Below are 27,699 nucleotides of genomic sequence, written 5' to 3' on the forward strand. Positions count from 1 at the left end.
TTAAAAAACTCTATGCTGAATGAATTCTAAGACTATTCCTAGTGAAGAACCACAGATTGAAAATATGAGGATCTACTTAATCCACAGTGAAACTGTTTTACTGGATTGGTGTTCAGAGTTTTGTCATTCTGCATCTAATAAACAAAAGTCTGAGGCATAATTCAAGTTTTCTGTCTTGTCTTCTCAATGGTTTTCAACAATCTGGAAGCAAGCAAGATGCCACCTAAGAATCCCTATAGCTTGAGTCCATGGGGACAGCAGCTCCTAGCCATAGCAGAAAGCTTCATACTTATCCCTCTGTTATCCTCTACTGGTAAATTAGATTGTTTCCCACATTGAAGAAAGCATTCTCCTCACTCTAAGACTTTCCTGAATGACCCTTTTTTTTATCTTTTTTTTTTTCCCCAGTACCAGACCACCTTGTGGTCACACATGCAGGGTGAAAATTCTTACACACAAACCATTTTCCATACTTTTCACATTGGCATTCATAAATTAATGCTGATGCACACTTCTGACACCAATGTTCAGAGGGAATTTTTTTCCCCATTGTGCTTCTCTTATGACATCTTTTATGGCTAAGGGACAACTATAAAAAGACTTTTCTTGAATTATCCCTCCTCTATTTGTTCAGTAGATTTGGAGCAGACTTAAGTTTAGTTCCATAGTGCTGAGCGGGAAGGTAAGGCTTTGTAAGACTGAGGTCAGAGTTTTAGATGAGCATAGCTGAGCTTTGCCTTGTCTCTGCAGCAAAGTACTGCAAGTAGTAAAAAAAGAATGGCAGGTTTTTTGTTTAACTCAACTTTGTGAAAAAACATCTGTGTAACAGAATTAGTGAACACAGCTGTGATCCCTTATAGTGATTTTTTTTTTGCTACATTTAAGAACAGGAAATAACTCCCTAAGATTTTGAACAACCTATAATGTTTCCAAAGTAACTGCAGAAGAACATGAAAAGTAAGACAAAATAGAAAATATGGTCAAAAAAAAAAAATAAAGCTGTTAATGTGATCTTCACCAACTGGTCCCCATTCCATGCAGTGACTAGGTTTAGCAGTTTCAGAGTTTTAGAGGTGTATCAAAGCAGCACAAGTACAAATAAATCACAACTTACCTCCACGTCAAGGATATCTGCTGGCCAAAACCATCTTTCACCACTGGGATCTTTCACCCTCAATTTCCATTTAAGATTAGAAAAAACTAATACAAAAAGATCATCATCATAACTAGTGACCAACTGTGCATTTCAGCTTGAGGCTGGCTTCCGTTATCAACGTTCTTCCTCAAAACTGACATTTCAAGTATCATTAAATGCCCACAAGAAGTGTTTACTTAAGTCACAACCATAGTTTATAGAATCAATATATTGTAACAGATTTTATACAATTTACATTCTACAAAATTGTTTGGATTTCAAAATTATTTAAAATTTTTATATCACTTCTAACTTCACAAGGCAGCTACTTTCCAAAGTATTGCACTACAAATGTTCAATGTGGTGAAGCACTTACTTACAGACATACTTCAGAGATGCTAGCAGCAGCACATGGCATCTATATCTTTCAGAACAGCTGACAGAATTTACATGTGCATCCTCCAATTACTTTCTTTAGACTTGTCCTCATGTCTGCAACTTGTAAACAACAGTATTTATATAGGACATTCCCACTAAGGTGGTCCACCACTATTATGGGCACAGTTTGTTTTTAAAATTTTATTTCCTATATCAGTTTTATTTCCTATAAGATAAAAATTTTATTTCCTATAAGATAAAAATTTTCCCTACCTTAGATACAAACTGAGATTGATCAAAAACTCTTACATATATGTACCGACACAACCCCAAACTGAAGGAATGAGGAGTCTGTCGGCATGGAGAAGGTACAGATAGGACAGCAGGCTGGCACATTTGCTGTCCTTCAATATCCTCTAACTTCAAAGCAGGACCTATGGTTAACTAGTATCAGTAGCAGCAGAAGCATCATCATTGTACACTTAATCAACTTTATAAAATTTCTAAACAGCGCATTTTCACTTCAGGAATTGCAGACCTTTGTAGTCCATGCTCTCTCCTTTACACCTGCTGTACGATCCCAGAAGAACAAAATATCACACAGAAGAGGTAACTGGGAACTTTGTCATCATGGCCTTCCTTAATTAGTTTCAATCAAGCAGCCTGCCCAAAATTAATTTCTTGCTGACTGGAAGAAAGTGACATTGATGCCAGCCTGCCCACCTGAGCAGGTTTATTTAAAAGTAAAAACCAAAAACAAACCCACAATCAAAAAACAGTTGAAGTTCTTTAAACAAGAGTTAAAAATAAAACGCAACTCCCCACAAGCCCCAACCTTCTGGCTCGTGGAATCTCTTCCCAAATAAAATTATCTTCCTAGCAAGCTCTTTTGGTATATTGTATCACTAACAAATCAATGCTAGTCCATAAAACCATTGAAGTATGCCACGCCATTTCAAGTGGTTTGGGGCTTAGACCATTTGCTGTTGTCAGCTGCTATAGTAATCAGCCAAATACAGAGAACGTAAAAGCATTAGCCAGTGCCTCCTGTGCTCCAGTGTGTATTTTGCTTAAAGGGATTCAGAACAGTTTATTTAGCTGACTTCAGATATTTCTTAAATTATTTTAATTTTGCTACCCTGTTCCTAGGGGTCTAAAAAAAAGTAAAATTAAAAGCCCAATGGAATTGGATCTGGATTTACTCATGCTCTTCCGAATTCACTATCACCATGTCAGCAGCTGCACTCTTTTCCAGTTCCAGTGCATATGGGTTATACTCTTCTTCAAGTTTTCTCTTCCAGATTTTAACTAGGGAATATTAGAATAAAAATAAAAAACAACAACAACAAACAGGTTACTGTATAATACTTGATGAAAATCTTAAATTGAAAAGTCACACTGATTCTCTACTTCCTCCTCAAAAGTAAGTGCTGAGATAAGTTGGCACATGGGTATGTTGGCGTGTACACCACGCCAGGTTTATAAAATTAGGAGGGTGGGGGGAAAATTACAGAAAAGCAGAATTTCCCCCCTTACTAACCACTAAAGTGCCAGATGTCATTTGTTTCAGTGAAAATGGTAGAACTGAAGAGCACTTTGAATGAAAACTGAATCAAAACCAAGTCAGTAAATACTCACTATAATTTGGTACATCCTCATCAGAGTCCTTGGAAGATGTTTTACCAGTTTCTGATAAGCCTTTTTTTTCATATTCAGTGGTTAAGATGCTGGGTTGGGTTTCTCTTAGTCCTCCTTCAGATTCTTCCTCTAAAGCTGCTATCATATCTTTGTAGGCCTTCCTGGCCTCTGTTGTCAGTTGTACCATTCTATGAAAATGGTCCTATGGAAATACAAAATATCAGTAGAGCTTAAATCATATAGTAAGTTTTAACACCTCCATGAAAATAGGTAATGAATATTCCTTATTCAGAACATATATGTTCATATATAAAAGTTGAGCAGCTAAGTATGTATAAAGACATGAAAACCAAACCATTTACAAGCATTTATAAAAACACCAATTCTCTTGGAAAAAAAATTTTGGAAAGAGATCTAGATGGAGAGGATGTCAGGAAGAGATGGCCAAGCTACTTTTTTGAACAGTGCTGAGTGGCTGTACTTCTAAAATCAGTTTTTCGTATAAGCCACTGACCTGGGATAAAGAGTGTAAGTGTGCAAAAGCAAAACAAACAAACGAAACCTTAAAGTCAGAGTATTTTTTTTTTCCCCTTTACAGGTAAAAAGTAAAGCTAAACAAAACCATGGACCTACATATTTCAGCTTACCTGAGCCCCATCATAGCTAAAAACTCCCACCACACTCACAGGCACTGCTTTGTTCACACAGCGGCCTAGGGCCTTGCGATTAAGGGCAAAAACAAATGGGATATTCTGTTCACAGGCACAGTCGATAATGTTGTGTAAAGTCTCATCCAATCCACCTGGAGCAGACAATAGAATTAGCAAAGAATGACACTATTCAAGCTGATTATAACTAAAGGACAGTACTGTTAAAAGATGGCAAAAAATACCCCAAGATTATGGGTGCATTTTGAAATTACAAGAGTTTATAGGAAAAAATACATGGATCTCAACAATAGCATTGGATCTCCATTTTTAAAGGAGAATTTGACATTTTTTTCTTAATTCTTAATTAGCAGTATCCTTAGACTGCTACTATTCCGTATTTTGTTATATGTGTAGCATAGTCTAATCTAGTATCAAAAAAACGACCCAGCTGCTAAGAAATTATTTAGAAGTTAATAGAAAGTAATGACAATAATTACAAATTTTAAACAAACTATCACTGACAACTTATTGTCAATCTGTGGCCTAAAACAGACTGATAGAGCAGGACTTCTTGTGGTGGCACAGCTGGCATCTGTAACCTTTGTCTCTTCTCAGCTGTGCCAGTGCAATCTTTTGTGCAGCTGCACTGCAAATCGATGACTAAACAGATAGTTGTTTCAGATAACTTCCCCCACCCCAGATAGTCGTGACTCAGCTCACGCTTCAGCTGCACAGCAGTAAACAATCTGAAGAAGGAAGGCATCTGTATATGACTGGATTTCAAACGCTACTCAAGTAAGTTCCTCCAATAATAATACTACTGCCAGTATACTGAGTCTGCTTTTTTACATTTATTAAACAAACATATTTTCTTTTAAACTTATTTACCCTTTGACTGAATCTTTTCACAGTTAGGAGAGATGATGACACACTTCAGTTTTTTCAGCTTCAGATGTTTCAAAACTTCTCTAAGACCCATAACAAGCCTGCGTTTTATCTTGGCCTTCACTGGGTCTTTCTGATACAAGCGATCTTGGAAACGAACCAGTTCTTTTAAGAGATCTGTCACACAACTGTCAACTTCTTTACTAAGTACCTGGCTGCAATAACTGGAAGAAAGAATCAATTAAATGTTAAAAACTCTAAAATTACAAATATGTAACACAAATATGTAATATGTAAAATATGTAAAATATAAACAGTTTACCTTCTATTCTATGTCTTTGTGTTTGTCTTTTTTTCTATTTCCACTCTAAACACAGTTGTTATATACATGAAAACAAAAATTTACTTAAGATTTTCTTCAGTGGCTGAGAACTTACAGAGTAAGTTTTGTTACTTGTGGTATCTGGCTCCCCTATGAAACTATACTAAAAACACACACACACACACACACACAATAAACCTCTCTATATATTTTATAACAATAAATATATATGTACGTATGTTTTTCTATTGAAGCATTTTTCTGAAGGCATTTATTTTGACCTATATAAATCAAAGTACAGCAACCAAAGTATAAAATTCTAATTTATTTCTATAAATACAAGGCTACTTATAACAAAGATGGAAATCTGGATCAAATTCCTCCTCCCCAGTTTCTTATTTTTTGTCTGTCATCCTATTTCACTTATCAGACTACAGCCTTGTGGTGTTCATAAGGAAAGGATAAAAATGGATGTGCTTCATCCTTCTAGTATTCCCTGGGAAAGAACAGGGTTCCAAATAATTTCCCCCCCCCCCCCATCTTTTACACAAAGAATCATTCAGTAAAGAAGGGTCTCAAAGAGAAAAACTAAAGATATCTCAACTGCACAAACAGAAAGATGCCAAGTGGCAAATTCACATAAGATTATGAGAAGAGATCACAAGATCTATATTAAGTTTTTATTTACTATTTCCAGTTGATTTCACTAAGTCTCAAAGACAAGTCTACTAAAACACTGAAAATCTAATCTAAAGACACAAAATATTCCAAGCTTTGCTGAATGCTCTACATCCTATAATAGGTAGGACTGAGTTGCCCAGTACATATTCAACCCAAACTGTGCTTTCAGTAAAACAGTGTTGCATAGACACAAATTAAGTAATTTTTAATGCAATTAAAAGTTAAACTAGAGCTAACACATGGCATGAGGAAGATAAAGAATGGGTGTATCAATATTAACTGTTACTATAACATTAACTGCAAAAAGGTCAGTGGTGCCTTTATGGGAGGAAAACTAAAAGTTAAAACACTGCTTACCTAAAGTAACTGTTTTAAACTGTCATGACTGGATCTCTGACTTCTTCACACAGAGTAATGACTATTTCTTCTTTTATAAGGAAACATGTATACACATCTACACATTTAAACAAAACTAAAAGTGTTTGCACATAATAACCCATAAATCTTCCCTTTATTTCTCTGCCTAGCCACAACATGAAAATATCACCTGGCTAGTCACATTCTTTAAATTTTTGCCATTTGGCTTGGCAGCAGAAAACCAAAGAACACACTAAAAATAAGTAATTTTTAGTAAAATACTAAGTACTACTCTTTGTCTTAAATATTGAGCTGGTACTCTATTTATTTAAAATAAGGTACTTTAACAGCAGCTCCTTTTCCTTCCTTAGTCTCTAATGAATTTCTGATCTTTTTCTTCCTTCAAGGAACATGCATTTTGAAGTGAGAATTACAACAATGCACAGACTACTTCTTCTCTGGATATAATTTCTTTGTTTGTGTGTCACCTTACAGAAAAACTGAAAAAAAAAAAAATTAGAACCTTCAGTCTAAACTCTAATTAGTGTAGCACAGAATGCAATTGAAGTATGTTGTTTGAAAAATGCCATATCGGTGGTACTGTGGAAAAACAGATATACAATCAATACTTACTCTCTAAAATTCCTACTATGGATTTTTGGAAGATTGGAGGTTAGCTGCTTTGAAGTCATAGAACCTTCTGTAGATTCCTTGATCCCTGTGTTCGCCAGAAACCCATCAGCAACTTGCATTACAGGAACAGCTATCATGTAAATAAAGATATTTCAATGAAAAGACAGTCCAAAAAGCATTGTGAAGAGACTAACTTGTCAAGTATCTCTTGAAGAGTCATTACTTCAGTATTACAACAGTCTGTGGTAGTAGGGCAACAGGTCATAAATTTTTTTATCTCTTAGTTTTTATTATTATACCTCTTCTTAAACAAATTGCCAGAGAGATGCAGGGACTCTCATTACAACATATAATAAATCCAACAGGCATAAAAGTGTGGAACAGTAATCAGAATCCCAATTACTCACCTACATCGACTATCAGCTTTGGCACACTTTAAACTCTAGATAAGTCCAAGCTGAATCTTAGAAAATTCTGAAGTTAGTTTTCATTTGGCAGTATTTGGTACACATTTTTGAAAGCACTAAGTTTGCTCACTCTCAAATCTCCATCTACATACTGTATTATAGGCCTCTCTTGAAAGATACCTGCTTGACTCTGCTGTAGAAGCGTTTCATCTTCAGTAATATTTTCTGCAGACTGACAAATATTATCTTCATCTTTTGGTACTGCTGTCTGTTCTAACAGGTGTTGCTGTTTTCGTTGTTCTCTTTCCTTCAGAATAATCTAAAATATATATAAAACCCAAATCAATTCAATGCCACATAGATAACAAAGCAGTTTCTCTTACTGTTTACATACTGACCATTCATAAAGAAGTTTGGCACTATCATTCAAAGTTTACAACATTTGGGGTTTTTTTAATTTGCACATAAAAAGAAGAAAAGATATTCCCTAAATCTACACAGAAAAGGACTTTTTCCTTGATTACCAGTGTCTGGGTGGAGAAAATAATTACTAGGACTCAACTATAAGGGCAGAACTGAAGTTAAACGGACCAATTGCCTCAATGCAGAGAAGCAGGTGAAAAAATCTCCCTCTACTTTTCTTCTTCAGACTGTCAATTTGTACCAATTCAGCCAAACACTTAAATACATATATATATATGCACAGTTACTCTTCCCCCTTATCCCCCTGTTAAAAAAATCTTGATTCAGTCTCTGAATTTGCTAGTTGAAGAAAAAGAGAAGAAATTACCATGGATAGCTAAGCCGTATGGTACATGGAAGGAAGGAAAGTAGGACACATGCTGGATCCGAACATGCTACCGTAGGTGAAAGCAATAGTCAAGTTTCCTGAAACTCATCTTCCTTCTCTGCTTTCATAGCTGCTAAGAAGCACTAATTGTATATATGACCAGTAGCTCAGCTAATCCACCCAAAATTTGTAATTAATTATACCACAGAATCTAATTGCAAAAGCAAATTTCTCCATTTGCATTTGTCAAAGATGAACAAAGAACAAAAGTAAGCTCCCTACCATACTCAGAACACAGATATTACACAGACAAAGCAATCTTTGTCTTCTCAAACTTACTTTGGAAAATAGATGGCATGAAGATAGAACAGCCAGAAGACACAGTAATTAGTATCACCCCGCAGAGTGTGTTATAGGTTATATGTTGTTTATATTGTACAGTTCTCAAATTAAATTAAGCAGCACAGAACGACCATTAAACTACCTTCACTAACTCTGTAAGAATTGTTCTAGACCAAAAAGTGACCTAGCGATGGAGTGGTATCTCAAAATCCTCTCTATAGAAGACATGACAGGAAGCAACATGAATGGGCAAAGAGGGAAGATACAAAAGAAACTGCCAGGTGGATCTAACACTAGTTGCTGCAGAATCAGCTAAAGTTCTGGCTTGCAAGAGCACAGAAATATTAAATGCTACCTTTGTTCGATCCATTCTCCCCAGTCCTGCAAACAAGCATATCTTGTCCAAACCAAATAAGATTTCTTTGCATGTCCCCTGTGCCAATGATGTGTGGACACTTTTGTAGTAGCACTTCTTCAGCTATCAAGTGATTTCAGTGAGAAAATACATTTTTGGGGAATTTGTATATGCTATTTAGCAAGACTCCCCTCTTCTCCCCACCCCCTTTTTTAAACCAAGGAAAGCTAAAATTCAATTTAGACAAGTGGACGCTGAGATGCAGGTCTCCATACCAGAAGGTTTAACAGACTCACAGAGTAATACTGAAATTACATTAGCCTATATTGTACTATTTAAGGTAAAAATATGAGCACCTTTTTAAGAGGTGTTGGTCTCTTTGCTTTAGGGACTTCTCTCTGTTTCCCTTTCTTTACCAAAGGAGCGCTGGAATCCAAAGGGTTATGAGGCATCTTTCCTTGGTTTAACCGGTGACTTTTTGTGGCTGTAGCAGGTTCTTTAGAAAGCAATGGTATGGCACCACCAACTGAGATAAAAAACAAGTCTGCATCAGACAACTATAACAAATACCTAAACTAGAATCCAATGCAAGTTTAATGACTGGATTAGGACTAGTATGCACATATTAAATTTGTGTTGTGTTGCTATTAAGAAAATTTACAGGCAGTCCTGTGTTATTAAACAATGTTATTTAATAAAGATACTCCTCCCAACAGACTGACACGTCCTCTACTTTTATTACACACCTAGAATCACAAGCTCTGTCCCTGAACTCTCAAAAGCAGAATTTGGCAAAACACTGCACTCCAAGCTACCTTCAACACCACACCACGCTGGCTTAGTAAACCTTCAGGAATCTCCATGTTTCACGGTAACGGCATTTCCTCCTCCACAGATTCTGTACTGTGTTAAGATAAATACTGAGTTGCAGTATTACAGATTTTAGATTTAATTGCTGTAAATAATCTGGAGCACTTACTCCTACCATTTGTTACACCTTAATGAAGTTAGATGAAGTTCATTTGCAGATGGGTAATGAGTAATGCAAAGCTACAGCTAAGTCTCTTTTGCTTAACCAGCACAGCTCTCAGGAGATGCCTACTTTACTTGCACTTTTCAGAGGGTTTAGGGCACAGAAGCTTTAAATGACTGGCCAGGTCACTGAACCTGGACCTTCCAAACCATGACCTCACACCCTAAAAACTACTCTCCCTTTTCAACTCACTATCAGTAGGAATTGCTGTATCCTGTGAGAGCACTTTGTCAAACTTCAGCTACCTGAGATACAAACCAGGTTACATTATCAAGTCAATGAAGAGGATGATGTAAGTATCAGTGGAACCAGCTTGACACCTTTGTGCCTCAGGCAACCTCTCTCCCCTAAAAAACAGGCAAAGCTTCTGGCAGCTTGTCTTAAGCCATCTTCATTTACTGCTTCCAAAGTATTTATGTGCTGATCCTCCAACGCTACATACAGTACTATTAGCATAAACAGTTTACTTCATAAAACTGCTAACCACAACTTTTCTCTTTTGGCTCTGTGTAACAAAGGCAAATTGAGAACACTGCCAAGAATGTTGTGCAGTATGTTAGCATAGGTGGCTACACGAATTGAAGCTGGATTTGAAACAATTCATAAGTATACATCCTGCAGACACATGACATTCCCTTCACTGTGTACATCACGTCTTCATTTCAAATTCACAGAGTTCTGAGGTTCCAGAACTTGATGGCTTTAACAGTCTGTGTCATTTTGCACGACTGATGCATTTCCAAAACATTATTTAAATTCAAATAATTAGTGCTTTACTATGCTGTTCCATCCATCCATTATTTACCAAATGAAGTAGTAAGTGGAATAAAGTAACTTTATTTACCAAATGAAGTAGTAAGTGGAATAAAGTAACTTTGTCTACAGTCACACTCCTTGCCATTCTTGTTCACTGTGCTTCTCTTCTGGTTACAGAGGTCAGCACAATGCCACTTCACAAACTAAAGTTACATTTTGGTATTTGCACACCAATTTAATGGGTACGCTGAATGTTAAAAAAAAGTATAAAGCTCAGGTAACATCTGCCTTATACTTCCAGGATACAAACATGATACATCAACTTCTCTTCTGCAGCAGATGCAGACACAGGCAATTTCATGTTAGAAAACAGGTACTGTGACCCATACCTTTGTGCTCCACTATCTACTTGCCAATCCATGCGCTGTATGTTTCATAGAAACAAAACTGGTTATTAGCACCTCTGCAGCAGTGAGTTTGACTGACTCAAATGAAAAAGAGATCAACTGCAGAAAAAGAATTTAAAAAAGCATCTTAAAAGTTCTCTCAGTTAGTGAAGGAAAATCCCATTGATGCTCGGTATTTTGAGCTTTTTATTTAAAAGCTCAGCTATTATATTAAACAACATGAGATGAATTCTCTTGTGATTAGCTCTCTTTCTGAAATAATTTTTTAAAAAATTCTTTACTGAAATAAGGAGAGAAATTTTACCATCATTAAATTCTAGGAAACATCATGTTTCCTTTTGCAAAATATACTGCACTAACATAGCCAAGACTAAATTTTGACCTACAATGAAAAAGACACTGAGCTACTTGTTTCTGCTTCCTGGTTATGCATCCACAAGGTTTGAAAGATTCTCTCCATCACCAAAACCTAGCATTTTGTTAACAGCAATTATTTCACAACTATCAGGCATGGCAGAACTCATCCTTTGGCTTGGGCTGATTGACTCTCATATAATGCCTGTGTTTGCAAAGGAGCTTTTTCACTCAAGTTACAGCCCTAGGATTTCTAGCATCAGAGGAGCTTAAGAAAGCCTTGTTACTGTGTAGCCCCTTCCTGCAGGTTCACGTCACAACAGTAACACACATGTTTAAGACAAAGCAAAAACCTCCAGAAACATTAGCATTTTCGTCAAAGCTAAATTTCAATCACCTCTCATTTATAGAAGGTATTCTTTTACAAATCATTGTCCTGCAGATTTTTCTTTCCCCAAGTCTTCCTCCAAACAATTCAGATTGCCATGCTGTTTAAAATTTTTTTTAAAAGAACCTTCATTTTTCTCTTGTATCTTGTGAACTGTGCTCCTGCCTGCACATTCAGAGATCATTACAGATCAGAAATCAGGCTACATTTAACATTTGAACACTTAAAAACAACTCAAGTTGAAAGAAAGGAAATTTCATCATAACCAATACCTGAAAACACCACAGGTTTAGAAGACTGTTTTGACTTCTCTGTTTGCTGCTTCTGCTCCAAGACTGCCAGCATGCCACCCAAATCCAACTGCACGGGAATTTGACTCTTCTTACCACTGCCCCTGGATGTTTCCTGAACAAGTTCAGTACCAATTAATAATGCTCTACATTTCAGAATGCAAAGACTGTTATTTTGTATGGTGTGTAATATACTCTTGACATCTTCACACGTGATACTTTCAATTTTTAACTTGATTCAATGAAATGATTTTGGTCTTTAATTACACATCAAATTTAATGTGAAAAATAAAAAAATCAGAAACAGTCCAAATAGCTTTTGCATAGCTACTGGGATAAAGCATAAAAGTATAAAGTCTTTAATAAAGGAGGTGCTTTATGTCAGGCTCCCACTTTGGTCAGACTGCCACCTATCTTTCAAAAAGAAAAAAGGCTTACCAGAATTGAAAGTTCTGTTCAAAATACAGAAAAACTACTCTGTGAATCTTCCAGGGTATGTGATTGCAATACACATATATCATTATCTTCAATGTCTTATTAAAAAGAGAGGTCATAATCTTTAAGCACCACCTCCTCATAAGCAGTAATCTTTCTGTCTGCTTTGAAGAGAAGGCAAAAGCACTGTCCCACACTTGGCACCACATTTAATGATTCAGAATATAAAAAGATTACAAATAAACAGTCTAGCAAAGACTACGAAAGGGCAAATTACAATGGCAGAACATGCTAAGGAAGTTACTCACAAATTTTGTACTTTTAGAAGTCTTATCCTGGAGGATCAATTCATTATAGCTTCTGTTACAACAGGGTTAAGGAATGTGACCTCCTCCTTCTGAGCCTAGGATCTCATCTTGCATCTGAGCTATGCCAGAACCTACTCACCAACATGGAACTACTTACTGACCCCACTGTTGCTCTGTATTTCTCCTTCTTGCCTCAAGCTAAGTGGATCTCCTTGCCTCCTTGTCTTAATCTGGCAGAACCGCTTTTAAGAGGTTCCCAGCTCCTTAAGACAATCAGTTTGGACTGGATTTATGCCATGATCAAATAAGACAAGTAAAAGAAAAATTCTTGATATCTGAAACTCACAGACATTAATGAAAAGCTAGTATTTTTCCCTAACAGGGTATCACAAACTGGGGGCTAGCAATTACTACCACTGAGTCCTTCTAATCAAGACAATCTTGTCACTCTTCTCAAAGTATGAATGACAAAGTATGAATACAATTGCAGATGAGCTTGGACTTAGTCTTTTATTTAAATACGCTAATCTCCTTTGTCATTTTGAGTTGTAAACTTCTTTTCAAACATGAATTCATTTACCTGCATTTTCTTTCTTTCTAATATAGAAGATGAAGCTTGCTTCCCTGACAGTCCCTCCACCACCTTGGCAGTTCCATCCAGTGCGGGAGACCGACTATCCCAAGGCTCTTCAGGGAGATGGATCTTTGAAATTCAGAGACAAAAGGTGACAAGGAGGAAGAGAAAATATTTAAAGACACATGGAAAAAATTCAAATGGAACATAGACAGTGGGATTGAGTGCACCCTCAGGAAGTTTGTGAATGACACCAAACTGAGCAGTACAGTTGATATGCTTCAGGGAAGGGATGCCATCCAGAGTGACCTTGACAGGCTTGAGGAGTGGGCCTGTGTGAACCTCATGACGTTCAAAAAGGTGAAATGCAAGGTCCTGCACCTGGGTTGAGGCAATCTCTGGTATCAATACAGACTGGAGGATGATGGGATTGAGAGCAGCCCTGCAGAGAAGGACTTGGGGATGCTGGTAGATGAAAAACTGGACATGAGCCGACAATGTGCACTTGCAGCCCAGAAAGGCAATTCTATCCTGGGCTGCGTAAAAAGAAGTGTGGCCAGCAGAACGACGGAGGTGATTCTCCCCCTCTACTCCCCTCGTGTGTCCCCACCTGGAGTCCTGTGGCAGTTCTGGGGTCCCCAGCACAAGAAAGACATGGACCTGTTAGAGCAGGTCCAGAGGAGGCCCACAAAAATGGTCAGAGGTCTGGAACACCTCTCCTATGATAAAAGGCGGAAAGAGCTGCGGTTGTTCAGCCTGGAGAAGAGAAGGCTCTGGGAAGACCTTATTGTGGCCTTCTAAAAGTGCGATCATTTAGTGGCTGCCATACTACTTAATCAGACTCATGATTTCCTTTTTTTTTTTTCAGATTTGGAAGAAAAAAACAGCAAGGCAGCTTCATCTTCAAATATTTGTCACAGAGGAGTATGAGTGGCTTAATGATCACATGTCTCTACAACTTACATAAGCTTTAAGAGGTTATATCCCACTTACGCCTACAAAGCTAAAAGGCTTCTCTCATTTGACGTGCAAGTCTGTATAGCACTTTTGTTATAACAAATCTGGTTTGAGCAATTACAGTGCCTTTTGCTGCTCATTCCTCATGCCTCAAACAAAGCAAACAAGGGTTTTGGTTTTTTGTGTTTTGTTTTTTTTTTTTTTTTTAAAACCACTAACATCCACAGTGAAACAAAACAAAGGACAAAAATTTCTAGCAGCAAAACTAGTTTCAAAGAAACAGAAACTGGGATTTTCACCTTTATTATTTATGTTATTTGCTTTGCAAGAGCAATCACATTTCCAATCCTTCTGATTTATGTTTGGGATTCATTCCCATATTGAATGAATTTCCAAATTAATCCTCGGGATTTATTTCACTCACGTAAAAAAAAAAAAAAAAAGCTTGGATTTATAACTGATATTAGACTCAAATTCCTACCCTTGCTCAGCTTGAGAACGAAGTGTTACACTGTTCAGATACCCTTAAAATTTGATTGTATGAACAAACAGCAAAGGCAGAAATTGAAAGAGTCTTAGTATTATTTTTACGAAATGCAAAATTAAACTAGAACACTACCTGTAGGAAAATAAACCACATAAACACAATTCATCTCAACTAACTTTGAGTGTCTGCAACACAGGTATCTATATCGGAATTAGTAGCCCAGAGTTGAGGCAGCAGTTCAGAGACCAAAAGGTATCTCCTTTGGAATGATATGAATCTACTAAATACAGTGAGTATCTCTTCACTGACCACAGAGTACCTAAGGGGATTGCCATGGGCAGAGTCCCACATCATAAGCATCTACATTTAGTCAAAAGAATCCACCTTTAGTCTCATTTAAAACTTGCAGTCTTTTCGTATTTATTTTCTTAACATTCACATTATGTCATAAGATTACTTACTTCAGACTGCTTTCTGACAGCAGGAGTAAACGATGATTTCTGAGATCCTAGCCTGTTTCTCCTATCAGAAGCAGCTGCCAGATCAGGAAACTCCTCAGCATCCTAAACAAACAAATCAGAAAGTTACTTTGTAAGAACTATCAAGTCCATATTCTCAAAACTGATTTTCCTACATTCAAATTATTTTCTCCCTGCTTATCAAACATTCATCATAATTTGTTTCACTGCACAAAAATTCAGAAGCCAAGTGCAGTGCCACCAACTAGAATCAGCGCTACAATGGTTAAGTCATCTATGTGGCAGCTAATTCAGGGCTGAAAGAGTTTACAAGATAAATGCTTCCAACAGCAGCTTGTTATTGCTGTCAGCTGATACAAATAATTAGAGGTAAATGGCTCCTAAAGGAGTGTTTCTCAGATCATTTAACAGCCTTGCAAACAACCTCCCTCTTCTTCCAGTAGAGTCTCCAGCTGTGCAATTCTGCCTTAAACATGTGAGTAGTGAAGAACAAAAAGGGCAGGCAAAAGGGTAATAACTCTTGACTACAGTATGGAAATAAACAGATAAATCACTCAAGTGATTATGTAGCCTTAGACACAAGAGTAAATTTTATTAGCAGAGGATATAGTATCCAGACTCCGGATCAACTAAGTGCAGACAGGCTGGAGCTTGCTCCACACTTATATCCACTATCTCAATCATAATGATCCTGATCCACCAGCTTGGTTTTCATTCAATTGCTTCTCCTCCCACTTTCTGAGAGGCCTTTTTAGCTGTGATACAATACTACTGAACACACCAACACTTCTTCTGCAGCGCAAAAGACTTCATTTAAACAGCCCAAGCTAGGAAGCTCTAGCATAAGGACAGACACACCTCAGTCAATGAATTATTTTTAAAGAAGCTTGGAAGTACGCCAAAAGACAACTGCAAGAAAGGGAAAAATGTTTCACAAACACGCTCTTCCAGCTCAGGGACAGCTTGAACCAGAATTAGTACTTTCGCATTTAAATAGCCCTCACTAGAATAAATTATTTCAGTCTGTCCAATCGCTTCTTGAATTCAAATAAATTTCTGGCATTTGCAACATCCTGTAGCAAAATGAAAAATTAAAATCTAGCACTCAAGTGTGACGTTACATCTCCTTATATTTGCTTTTAACTCATCACCTATAAGAACCAGAGGACATCAAACAAAATTAGGAGAAAGATCAAATAATTTCCTTTTCATCTCCTTGTCACTTCTGATTCCCACTTAGCCATCTATTTTACAGACTGAGAAGTCCTAGTTTATTCAGTCTTGCCTCCAACAGAAATTGCTCCACATCTTTGATCATTTTTGGAGCCTTTTGTCTATCTTCTTTAGTTCAAGTACGTATATTTTTTTAAAGAGTGGGGGAAACACAAGAAAACAAAATCCACACTATATTTAGATCGGACATGTCTTGGATTTATGTATTATTATAATCCATTTTCTTTTCTATTTTCCTAATAATTCCCACCACTGTTTGCATGTTTGACCAGTACTACCAGCACTGACCTGATTACCAATAGCAGCTTCAATTTTTTTTCCCCTCAGGGAATATACCTAGCTCAGGACCTATCAATGCGTATGGAAAAACAGGATCACTTTTCCCCAAATGCATCCATTTATGCTCATTAACAGTGTCTATAAATGAGTGACTGTCATAAAACTAGTAAGCAATCCAATATATTGTTCCAGTGAGCTGCTGCACATAGCAGAACCTTCTTAGATCTCCTAGGTGCCCAGAAGTTCCCTGTGTATGATCCTTTCATGCTCTTCTATTTCAAGAGCATCATACAAGCGTCTCACCCATTTTTCAAACTCATGAGCACACAAGCATTCCCAGCAAACCAGGAGGGTCTGAAAGCTGTCCCCCACTGCCACAACAGATGCAGCATCCATATCATGGATTTCAGTGCAATGCGTATGTCCTGTTCCATGATTCTATGCCTTTTTTTTTTCATTTTTGTCTTCAATAGTCCCGTTACCTTCCTACTATTTTCCGTGACTCCTGCCATTCTCCTTCTGTTTAGACAATAAGTCATTCACAGGTCAGACATTGTATGGTAGCATATAGTAAAAATTGGGACGGTCTCATGAGGGAAAGAACCTGCAGATCTTTGATTCTACTCTAACAAAGAGGTCTGTAAACAGTCATCTCTTGTGTCATTCCAGGACAACGAACCACAAAATGAAAATAACGTGTAGCCAAGTTCTGCTCCATGTTCTGTGTTAAAACGTACAGAACAGAAGCCAGATAGGAAGGCTTCTTTATGCTGTCATTTCACAGACTGAACATTACGTACACTAGATCGAACATATAAATCAACACATGTACATAGTAGAGTATTGGGCTTTCAATGAAGCACTGTTAAACCATGGACCATACAACAATTCTCTAACGTGGGAGAGTCTAAAGCCCTCACGATACTGATACACAAAAGTATCAAAATACTTATATGCATATTACAGCTATATGAATTTGTAAAAAAACCTGGAATTAGCAATCATGAATGTAAGCATTGACAACTGTGTTACACAGAAATTGCTTCCAGATGTGAAGATGGGTAGAACTGTAATACCAGTACCACACTCTTTGAAATTGCGGCACACTACGGTACCCAGAATATTCCCCGTCCCTTATGCACTTTGCTTTCTGCAACAGTTACTACTGACTATTTTTAATTTAGGAAATTTGACTTTTATTGTTACCTGTTAATATCCAGACATTCAGATGCGTCATTCCAAATTTGCTCCTAAGTCTCCTCTGCACTCCTCTGTGCTCACTGAATACATGATAAATCAAAAGGCACAACTGTTCCCTACCAGTAACTTCTGACAAACTTCTCAACTGAAATGGACCTGAACCAATATCCTCTACAAATGGGATCTGAACTTAAATTTGTACAAAGTTGTGTTAACATCTGGTCTTCCAATACACTCGTAACATTTAAAAGAACAACAACAAAAACCTCTTCACTGTACCTCAATCCTTGGTGGTTCCTGTATTGTAGTAGATTCATTTTGAGGTTTCTCTACATCAGTGGGTGACTTTGTTTTTTTCTTCTTTTTCTTCTTTTTTTTCTTCTTTTCTGACCCTTCTTCAGGCTCAGTTTCACTAGCGTCATTTTTTGTTTCTGACTGCTGAAAAAAATCACGAGGCGTGACCATTAGAAATTGATTTATTTCAATACCACCTACCAAAATAAATGCAAGTGACCACACTTATACAACCAGAGGGTATCTTAATCCAGGCTAGGACTTTAAGTGGACAAGGAAAATTCAAGATCTCTTAGAAATTCAGAGCTACTGCAAAAACTCTTCACTTGAAGCACACTACACGGTTATGAGAATGTATCGGGACTACTGAGATTTCAGTAGGAAACATCCACCCAAATAAGGCAAGAGTTCCACGTTTCATGTCTCATTCTGAGGGTCAGGAATTTGAAAAAAGTCCAGCCTAAAAGTTGGAAGTTCGTGTTGTTGGAGTAGCACTTTTTTTTGACATCTTGTTATTCTTTTCCACTACAAGAGAAGAAAAATTCTAATAAGGGCAAGGTAACTTTGTATTACTTCTTAAAAGCCACATTAGAAGTGGACACTGTACCGAGCCTAGGCAAAAAATGGCAATGTCTCACATCAAGAGACACAATCACACAGTGACAGAAATTACTGTAGAGCAGACAATTCTCAAGTACCTTTGCTTCACTATCCTGCTTCCCTTTGCCTCCAGAAAGACCTTCAGATGCTGGTGATGACACAATTTTCTTTGGGGGCTGTGAAAGTACCATGGCCCAAGACACATGTGGCTGAGCAGAGCCATCTGCAGGTGTTTCAGGAAGTACCGATGGGGAAAAAAGTGATATACAAAGATGTCTCAAAAATATTTCTCAAATATTCAAAAGGATCAGTAATGAATTAATCAAGGACTAGCAAATACAGCAGAAAGCCATATTACTTCTGAGGAAGGACTGAAATAAGACACTCACTTACACATTTCATTTCTCCAGAAAGCTTTCTAGAATTCTAACTGCTCCATATATTGTCCAGCACTATATACATACGTTTAGCCCAATTAAATTATAATTGGAAATCTATACTGTGTCATACTAACTACATACAAATAATTCTATGCTCATTTTCTAAGCTATTTTTCTTTAAAATAATGAACTTCTGCTACATTTATATACAAAGTTCCTTTAATACCTATCCCACTCAGTCATACAGCTTTCACGTACAAGGCTACATCAGTATTTTCTACTTTCTAAAAACTTCCCACTTTTACAGACATATGTACCAGCTGAAAGACTTCCTAATGTGCCTCAGTGTGTAAGAATTTCACCCACTACCACTCAGAGGTATCAATGTTTTGAAAGAACTCACACTTAATTAATTTTGTAAATACTCCTAACACCCAGCAAATACAGAACAAAATCTAGATTTTTCTTTAAGAATGAGGAAAACTTTCATTGAACAATTAAACAGCATAATGGGTTTACATGGCAAGGTTTGGGGGGGGGGGGGGGGGCCTGTCGGGGAGGGGGGGGCTCCAGGGGTGGCCTCTGTGAGAAGATGGACACTGCCAGCCCCAGCCAGCTCCAAAACAGACCCACTGCCAGACACGGCTGAGCCCATCAGCGATGCTGGTGGCACCTATGTGATACATATTTAAGAAAGGGTAAAAAACACTGTGCAAGAGTTGTGAGAGGGAAGGGTAAGAAAAAAAGTGAGAGAAACCACCCTGCAGACACCAAGGTCAGTGAAGAAGGAGGGCAAGGAGGTGCTCCGGGTGCTGGAGCAGAGATTCCCCTGCAGCCCCTGGAGAAGACCATGGTGGAGCAGGCTGTCACCCTGCAGCCCTGCAGAGGAAGGAGCGGCAGAGAGGAACTGTTATGAACTGACCACAACCCCCATCCCCCTGTGCTGCTCAGGGCAGGGAGGAGGTAGAAGAGTCGGGGATGAAGGAGTGAAGACGAGCCTGGGAAGAAGAGAGGGTGGGGGAAAGTGGTTTTAGTTTTCTTTTTATTTCTCACCACCCTACCCTATTTCTAATTGGCAACAAATTAATGTTCACCTAGTTGAGTCTGCTTTGCCCTTGATGGGCGACTGGTGAGCAATTTCCCCGTCCTTATCTTGACCCACAAGCTTTTTTACCTTATTTTCTCCTCCTGTCCTGCTGAGGAGGGAGAGAGAGAGAGCAGCCGGGTGGGAGTCCGGCTGCCAGCCAAGGTCAACCCTCCACAAACTGCTACTTTATTCTGGGGGATAGGAACTGAGGATAGCGTTTGAGGAAAAAAACATTACCAGATGACTTCAAAGTTTCTGGAATAACTTTATCTTTAGAGCGCCCTTCACAGCACTTCAGCAGATTAACCTGTCCTTTCTGAATCCTTACTGAAGTCAGTGGGAAGATAAGGACTGAACTGTCCAGACTGGTGCATGTCTGTGTATACACAGAAATCCAGTGAGAGGCACTTCGACAATTCAATGCATAATGCATGACGCTGCCAAGACAGAGTTCTGCTGAACAGAATCTTTTCTCACACAATTCTGGATTTAAGTATTTGAATTAAATTTAAATACTTACTTGAAACTAGCCACTTGACAGTTTGTGGCAATTTAAAAAAAAAAAAATAAATCTGCATCCTCACAGCCAGACAACAGGTAAACAAAACAAAAAAAGGGGATATTTCAGCATCACAGTTCTCCATAGCTATCCTTCTTTGTTTAACAGACTTGACAGAAATAACACATGCCACAGAGTAATTTTTAGGTACACACTAGACTCTAGACTGCCAGCTATTTAAAACAAATCTGCTTATCAAGACTGATCAAATATTTACCTCTCATTTATTCTCGAAAAAAATCTGAAAATGACTTAACAGACTTCCAATAATCAATGTGCATTACTTTCTCTCCTCTTCAACAACATGGGAGGCAACTACAGGAACATTTGCCCTTGAGAACCAATGAAACAACAGAAAAAGAAGATAATCCTAGTTTTGATCTGCTGATGAAATCTATAAGCAAGAATGAGCTATAAGTGGTCATCTCATTTGAAAGAAACTGATACAGCTTTGTTTGTTTGTTTCTTTTTCTTTTGTAATGAGCTTGCTGTTTAATTCCTTTTTTACTTTACACATCAACAGCTCCTCAGAACACTTTAGTTTTCCAAATTGATAAGATGCAAGCAGTTAAAATACAGGCAAATAATTTGTGTCTGGAGCACTTACCTCTACCATCAAATGAACACGGAATTAAGCTGGCTACTGTTTCATCTAAAGTTTTTGATGAAGCTTTGCTTTCCGCAGAAGTATCTTCCTGTAAAACAGACAGTCAGGTATCATAAAAGTAGGATTAAAATCACTGACCTAAACAGAGGTAAACGTAAAAAACCCCATAAATTAAAAAATCCTCAACTCGCACACAGATAAAGGTGTAGGGAATTTTGTAGCTTGACTTTTTTTTGTTGCTTTTCTTAGTGGAACCATCATTTTGACCCTATAGCATTACAAAATATATGCAGATGCCTCTCCACTCTTGTATAAGCAAGATGATGCCTTCTTACGTTTTACAAAAGCATCCAAACAATGATTCTAAAAACGAACAAGAAAAAGTTTTAATGTTCCAAGTACATTAAAAACAAAGTCCATCATCAAATTCAAAGTAGCAATGAAAAAGGAAACTCAAGTGACAGCAGAAAGGTCTTTTTTCCATCACAGGCAGTTTTCCACTCAGAGGCACTGGAAATATACTGTTTGGATCCTTCAAAATTATTCATCTTTAATCATTGTTGAAAACTCTGATTCAATATAGGTGACATACTGCTGAATGTGTCAGTATTGTACTTACTAACAAACAGGGAACCAAGGAAATCAAGAAAAAGAATAAAGTTAAATGCTTACGTCTCAACAGTATTTTTCCTCCTTCTGGAATTCAGTTTCTTATTTTTGTCCTTTAGCACAAAGCAATTAAGCACAATATTCCAGACTTTCTTTTTTTTAAATCTGTCAAAACTATTGGATAAGTGACTGCTTACCTATTATTTCCAGGCAAGAGAGAAAACAAGAAGCTGTTAAGAAACCTCAGGAACCTATGTGCTCTGTATAGGCAAGCTAGCAGTCTAGACCATAGCAGTACCAATCTAAATTCTAACAGGACTAGGCTTTCCCCTATCTACTGGCAGCACAGACAAGAATAGTGAGAAAGGTAAAAGAGGAGACAGCCAGCACTGAAACCACCATCTACAGAAAGAACCATAAAACCTCTAGCTCTGAAACTCCTTGCTTGCAAGGTACTTAACAGGTCTTAAACTACCACACTGAATGCAAAATACTTGCATTCAGAAATGCCTGAACTTTAGACAAGTTTTATTTTTATGAGTTCTGTAACATGAAAGCATCAGCTAACCTCTGTGTTCAACAAGAGAGACATCTGTGGTTGACTAGGGCACGTAATGTTACTTTCTGCTGAATATATTGGTCCACTTTTGTGCTGTACATTCAGTATCTCACTGCTTCCCAAACTCTGTGACTTCTGGCAATCCAGAATGGTAGCTTCAAGAGCAGGTACAGGAAGACACTCTGTTTTTGCAGTTTGAGTTGACTTCTTGTTTGTAGTTTTATTGAACCTGTCTGAATAAAGCATGTAAAGTCTAAATAATTAAACTTGCTTGTGATCATTTCTAGGTATGTTTTACAGTACATTAGTTGACATAACTACAGTAATCGTCACAAAAACTATCGTTACACATAGCTCATATTAAAAAAACAACCTAGCAATTATAACCAACGTATCTACACAACACTGACTCAATAAGCAACTGTAAATTCAGATGCTTGCTTAGGAAGTTTTTCATATCAGTTTACATGAATCTGTTCAATCAGCAAAAAGATGTAAGTCACCACCCCTTATCAAAAAGTTACACAGAAAAGAAATCCTGTTCCTTAATTATTCTAGATTTAGAAACATGATCACAAGCTGGAGGCTATACCACAGTTAACCATTTTATGTCTATTCGATGTATTTCTAACCAAACAGCGCATTTGTACCTGGCTTCACAGAATCTCTGCTGTATGCGGAGGTCTGGAACGAAGTCCTGCTCACAATTCTGACAGAAGAGTCATCTCCATCATGCCTTTTCTTGTCTAATTTTCTCTCACCCTCTTTTGATCTCCTCTGCTGCAAGTATTTGTGACATATTTAGTTGATTTTACTTGAACTTTGTAAAGTCATCAAGTTTGCCTTGAGTTGCAGTTAACTACCTCTGCATCTGGAGCCTGACCATCAAGTTAATACAACATAAATAGTTAGTATACCATAACCACAAATAATCAATAAAAACAGGAACAGCCAGTTAGGGATTTGTTATTTAATTTTATCTACCTTGTTAACTGTGTCATTTTTAGCCCATATTACAGCCCAAGCAAGAGGGATTATTCAATGTGTTTCTAGACAACTGTACTTTTAACATCTCATTAATCAGAGCATTTCCAATAGTTTAAAGTTGTTTGGTCTTAAATCATCCAGTCTGGTTTTCTAAAACTGAGTTTCTTCTAGAACAGGGCTAAAATCTTAAAAGCATTGCAATATTTTGTCTAAACTACGCATTATGGGCAAAACTAGGCAAGACTGATGTCACAACATCCAAAAAACTTGGAGCAGACAGAAAGTAACTAGAAAAGATACACCTGTATGATCCCAGTAAAGGAAACACATTCACCTATACTGTAAAGTCCTGAAAGCCTTGTGATTCTCGCAAGAAACACAGCGTGGCAGAGCTGGTCTCAGGAATCAGTATGGCAGGCAAGGAACAAGCACTAGGCCTGCATCTATGCAAAGTACCCTGTATCAACCTAGACAAGTGGTTTAACTCTTTCTGATTACAGGATGCTGGACTAAATTCAAAGTACATCTGGCAGCAACATTACTTTCTTGGGTGGGAGGACAACGCATTTCCTGACCTCCAAAGCTAAATTGTTAAAGCTTTAGGCGATGTGATCAAATTAATGCAAAGCTGCAAAGACCAATCATTTCTCTTCAAGCTCACAAAAAAATAAATGACAGGGAACAATGACAAAAAGACTGTCAAACAGTACACAGCTCAGCCCAAGCCGCTACAAAGATCACAGAACTACTCCCGGAAGCTAAACTAAGTTTCTTCATATTATATCACCTGTGCTAACGCTGAGCTAATCATCTCCCCAGGCAGCTTCAGTGTTTAATTTTTCTCTCAGCAAGAAAACTACTAATTTTAGGTCTCTAGCCTTTGTATCTTATGTCTAGTAATGCATGCTTAGGACCTAATCTTAAAACTTCCTCTACACAGGCTTGACCACAGTGAAGTTACCAGGTCTCTGCCTAGGGAGTAAGGTCCACCAGAAGGATGTGACTGGAAAACAGATTACTTCAACCTGTTGGAAACAACAACAGCCTTACAAATCCAAGGGACACAATATCTGACCACAGAGGGAAATGGGTTAATAATACATTTGATTTTTTTCCTGATTTTTATATTTTGAGGAGTTTGTCTGTTTTTTGTCTGAAAATATTATCCAAGTTTCAGGAAATTTATCCCCAAACAGGTACACACAAAAAATGACAGAAGATGTTTACTGAATATCTGTTTTACTTTTGATTGAAAGAGAACATTTCTAACATGAACCTTTCTTCCCTCTCCGCACCAACACAAGTTCCTACTTTCTTCTGGATTGTTTTCTACCTGTAGCATGTCTTAGAAATCCTTCAATGACAGATGTGGTCTCATCACTTATCAGCCACATAGCTGATCACAGCCACCAGATCTCTCTTAACTCAGGTTCATGGAAGCTGCCGCTGGGCTCAAAAAAAGCCCTTCCTCCCTCCCCCCCCCAAGCCCAAACAGTGAACAAAGGAAAGTATAATTCACAGATGGAATGGTCACCTTTTTTTTTTCCCCCAGATGCTGCCTTCTGAGGAAAAAGAATTAAACTCCCCTCATCTTCCAAAAATACTGCCTGAAAAACTGTATTAATTTGAACTGTAGAATTCCATGAACTTTTCTGAAATCTGAAGTTGGGCACATTACTACCATCCTCTTTAAATGCCATTCATTATCACTACAAGAACACAGAGTGATTATTCACTTTAAAAAATGAACCAAACATTTAGAAAGATTGATTTAAAATAAGAGTTTCATTTTTAAAAAACATGTATTTGCTCACCTTTGAAAGATTCTTACTTTCTTGTCTGATTGGATACGTTTGCCCAGCAGATTCACTGACTATTCCTGAACCATTATAGTGTGTTGAGTTGTTAGAATGATATTGTGAGCCAGCTACTGGATATACATTTGAAACAACATCAGGTGAGTAAGAGCAGCTGGAGTATTCACGGAAGGCAGGATCTCCCAGAACACTATGTGACGGACATTGAGAAAGAGATGAAAAGTCATCCCGGGGCAAATTTTCAGCATATACTTGTTGCCTAGATAAACATATCACTCCTTGGCTAGAAGAATTTGTTTAACAAGAAAGCTACATTTCAAAAGAAAACTATTCCATGTTATTTCAATTAAGTATTTACTCACTGCTTTAAAAATAATTTTGTTTGGGGAAAACATGCAGTTTGGCAAATATTTGAAAACACAGTTGTTATCTGTTTCCAAGTTTCAAAACTAGTCTGCTTTGCAATTACAATCCTCATTTCTGTTTAAGGTTATCAAGATTCTCCGTACTTATTTTCGGTAGGCTTTTTCTTGTGAAACAAACCAAAAGCACAGTGTAACTACATGACATACATTACATACTTGACTGCAAAAATACAAACATTAAAGAGTAAAACCTGTCTTAAAATGCCATAACAAAGCAGGAGTATACCATCTTATGTGGTATAAGAGATGTATGAAATACATTACAGAATTCTACAATAATAATTAACTGACCTGCATTTAACCATCACAGTTCATGAAAACACAACATGCCTGGGGCATGCCTTTTTCCTTCAAATGTATACTCAAAGTTCCCTTCCAATTTCCTCCTACACTTTGTACAGAAACTATATGCTGAGATCCAAATTTGATTAGGGAGAAAGGAAATTTCTCAACTTAAGAAAGTTGCATTTAGTTTTTAAAGCTGTTCACGATGAAGTGGCCAACCTCTGAATCTTGGGTATATAATGACAAACAGAGAAACTTTCCCATCAGAACAAGAGCCTTCAGATAACACATTTCTTACTGTCTGTTGCAATTCTGACAGACTGTAATCAAAAAAACTCTTAAAATCATAGTTTACACACAGAGCAGAAAAGAAACAAATGAGAGTCAAAAATGTAACTATGGCTTAGTCCCAACAAGGCAAAACATTCATCAGAATATTGCTGCTGTCTGCTGGTTGTTTTTTTTTTTAAATGCTAATTGATTTAATGCTAATGCTGTGTTTTTTCTAATGCATAGATCAGGCCATACTCACCTCACTGTTAAATTTCCGTTACAAATCAAAATGGGTTGAAAATACTGAGATTTCCTGTAGGACAGAATGAAGGCCTACAATGAATGTGTTCACTAAGGCTCTAACTGAACTTGTTTGGACGCACCAATAACTTTGCAGTAATTGCAAAGTTAATCCAATGCTTAGAGAAGCTGAGAAGCAACTGGAGAACTATGTAACATCACAAGATTCTTACAAGACTCGATTATTTCCTATCCTGCTATGTAGGCTTTTTTCTAGCTTGCTCTGGGGTTAACAATACTTTTATAAGTTTACCACGAATGCCTTTTTTCCAAGCCTTATTAGAAAAAAACTTTTAGAAACCTGTAGTATTCTTACTAAAACTGCCTTTCTGGGGATGCACAGGTTGTGGAGAGGAGATCCAGGAGGAGCCCCACACATTATTTAAATGTTTTACAGCATGAGAAACCTTCTTGGAGGATCTTCCTCCTCCTTTTACATGACTATATTTACCCCAGCCTTGTCATAACACAACCGTTCTTTCACCCAAGGACTGGATTCAGCTCCTTCCAAAGCACAAACAAGCAATCGTTACAGATGAACAAATCCTTCTTAATGCTCTGTCACAATACAGGCCCTTGGGAGCAAGAGACAAGGTACCAGATATATGCTTAAAGAACATAAATGCAAAAAACTAAATCATGAAGACAACGCACAAGCGTTTCTACAGTTAGAATATTAACGCATCAGAGCTTTCACTTCATAAGAGTATTCAATGTCTGAAACTGGAAGGTTAAAATCCCCCAAGAAATAAGATTCAGAAAATATACATACTTATCCAAAGATGGTTCCTGAACAAATGGGTAGCATGTAGTTAAGTACCTAGGAAAGACACATGCTTCTGAGGGTTCTGACCATGCCACAGTTACCGCTGCATGTTTTGGAACAAACGGTTTGACCTCTGCTGACAACTTGATGCCCTGAGAAACAAAACGTTTTTTGGCTACATACATTTGGAGATTAATGTTTTAAGTGAAAAATACTCATCCTTGTGAGCTTAGCTGTCACAGGAAAGTGTTAGTTTGCTCTCTTCTAACAAAACATGCAAAACAACAAAGGTCACCAACAGGAAATGGAGGAAGAGGGTGAAACAAAACCAGGGAATGCTAGGAGAAACGTGACTGTTCTGGAAGGTTATTTCCTTTAATACCTACATTTATCATGAA

The 27,699-nt window shown here is 37.5% G+C and overlaps 1 protein-coding gene across 5 annotated transcripts; it reads right to left on the minus strand.

The window, feature by feature from the left end:
- Window positions 1-2,231: 2,231 nt before the first annotated feature.
- Window positions 2,232-27,699, minus strand: SECISBP2 (SECIS binding protein 2). Of its 5 annotated transcripts, none has more exons than XM_050912728.1 (18): window positions 27,308-27,699; window positions 26,495-26,548; window positions 25,250-25,442; window positions 23,099-23,225; window positions 22,458-22,681; window positions 21,281-21,368; window positions 18,746-18,870; window positions 18,033-18,191; window positions 15,024-15,125; window positions 13,125-13,247; window positions 11,784-11,916; window positions 8,930-9,099; window positions 7,267-7,405; window positions 6,680-6,809; window positions 4,690-4,910; window positions 3,799-3,953; window positions 3,152-3,353; window positions 2,232-2,821 (listed from the first exon to the last, which is right to left on the minus strand). In XM_050912728.1, the coding sequence occupies exons 1-18, from the start codon at window positions 27,484-27,486 to the stop codon at window positions 2,712-2,714; spliced, it is 2,634 nt and encodes an 877-aa protein (XP_050768685.1). In that variant the 5' UTR covers window positions 27,487-27,699; the 3' UTR covers window positions 2,232-2,711. The 5 variants fall into 5 exon arrangements, with proteins under 5 accessions (XP_050768685.1, XP_050768683.1, XP_050768687.1 ...); XM_050912726.1 differs by having other exon boundaries at window positions 23,099-23,228; XM_050912730.1 differs by lacking the exon at window positions 26,495-26,548 and having other exon boundaries at window positions 23,099-23,228; window positions 27,356-27,699.

Source organism: Gymnogyps californianus, chromosome Z, assembly GCF_018139145.2.
Source record: "Gymnogyps californianus isolate 813 chromosome Z, ASM1813914v2, whole genome shotgun sequence".
Classification (NCBI taxonomy): domain Eukaryota; kingdom Metazoa; phylum Chordata; class Aves; order Accipitriformes; family Cathartidae; genus Gymnogyps; species Gymnogyps californianus.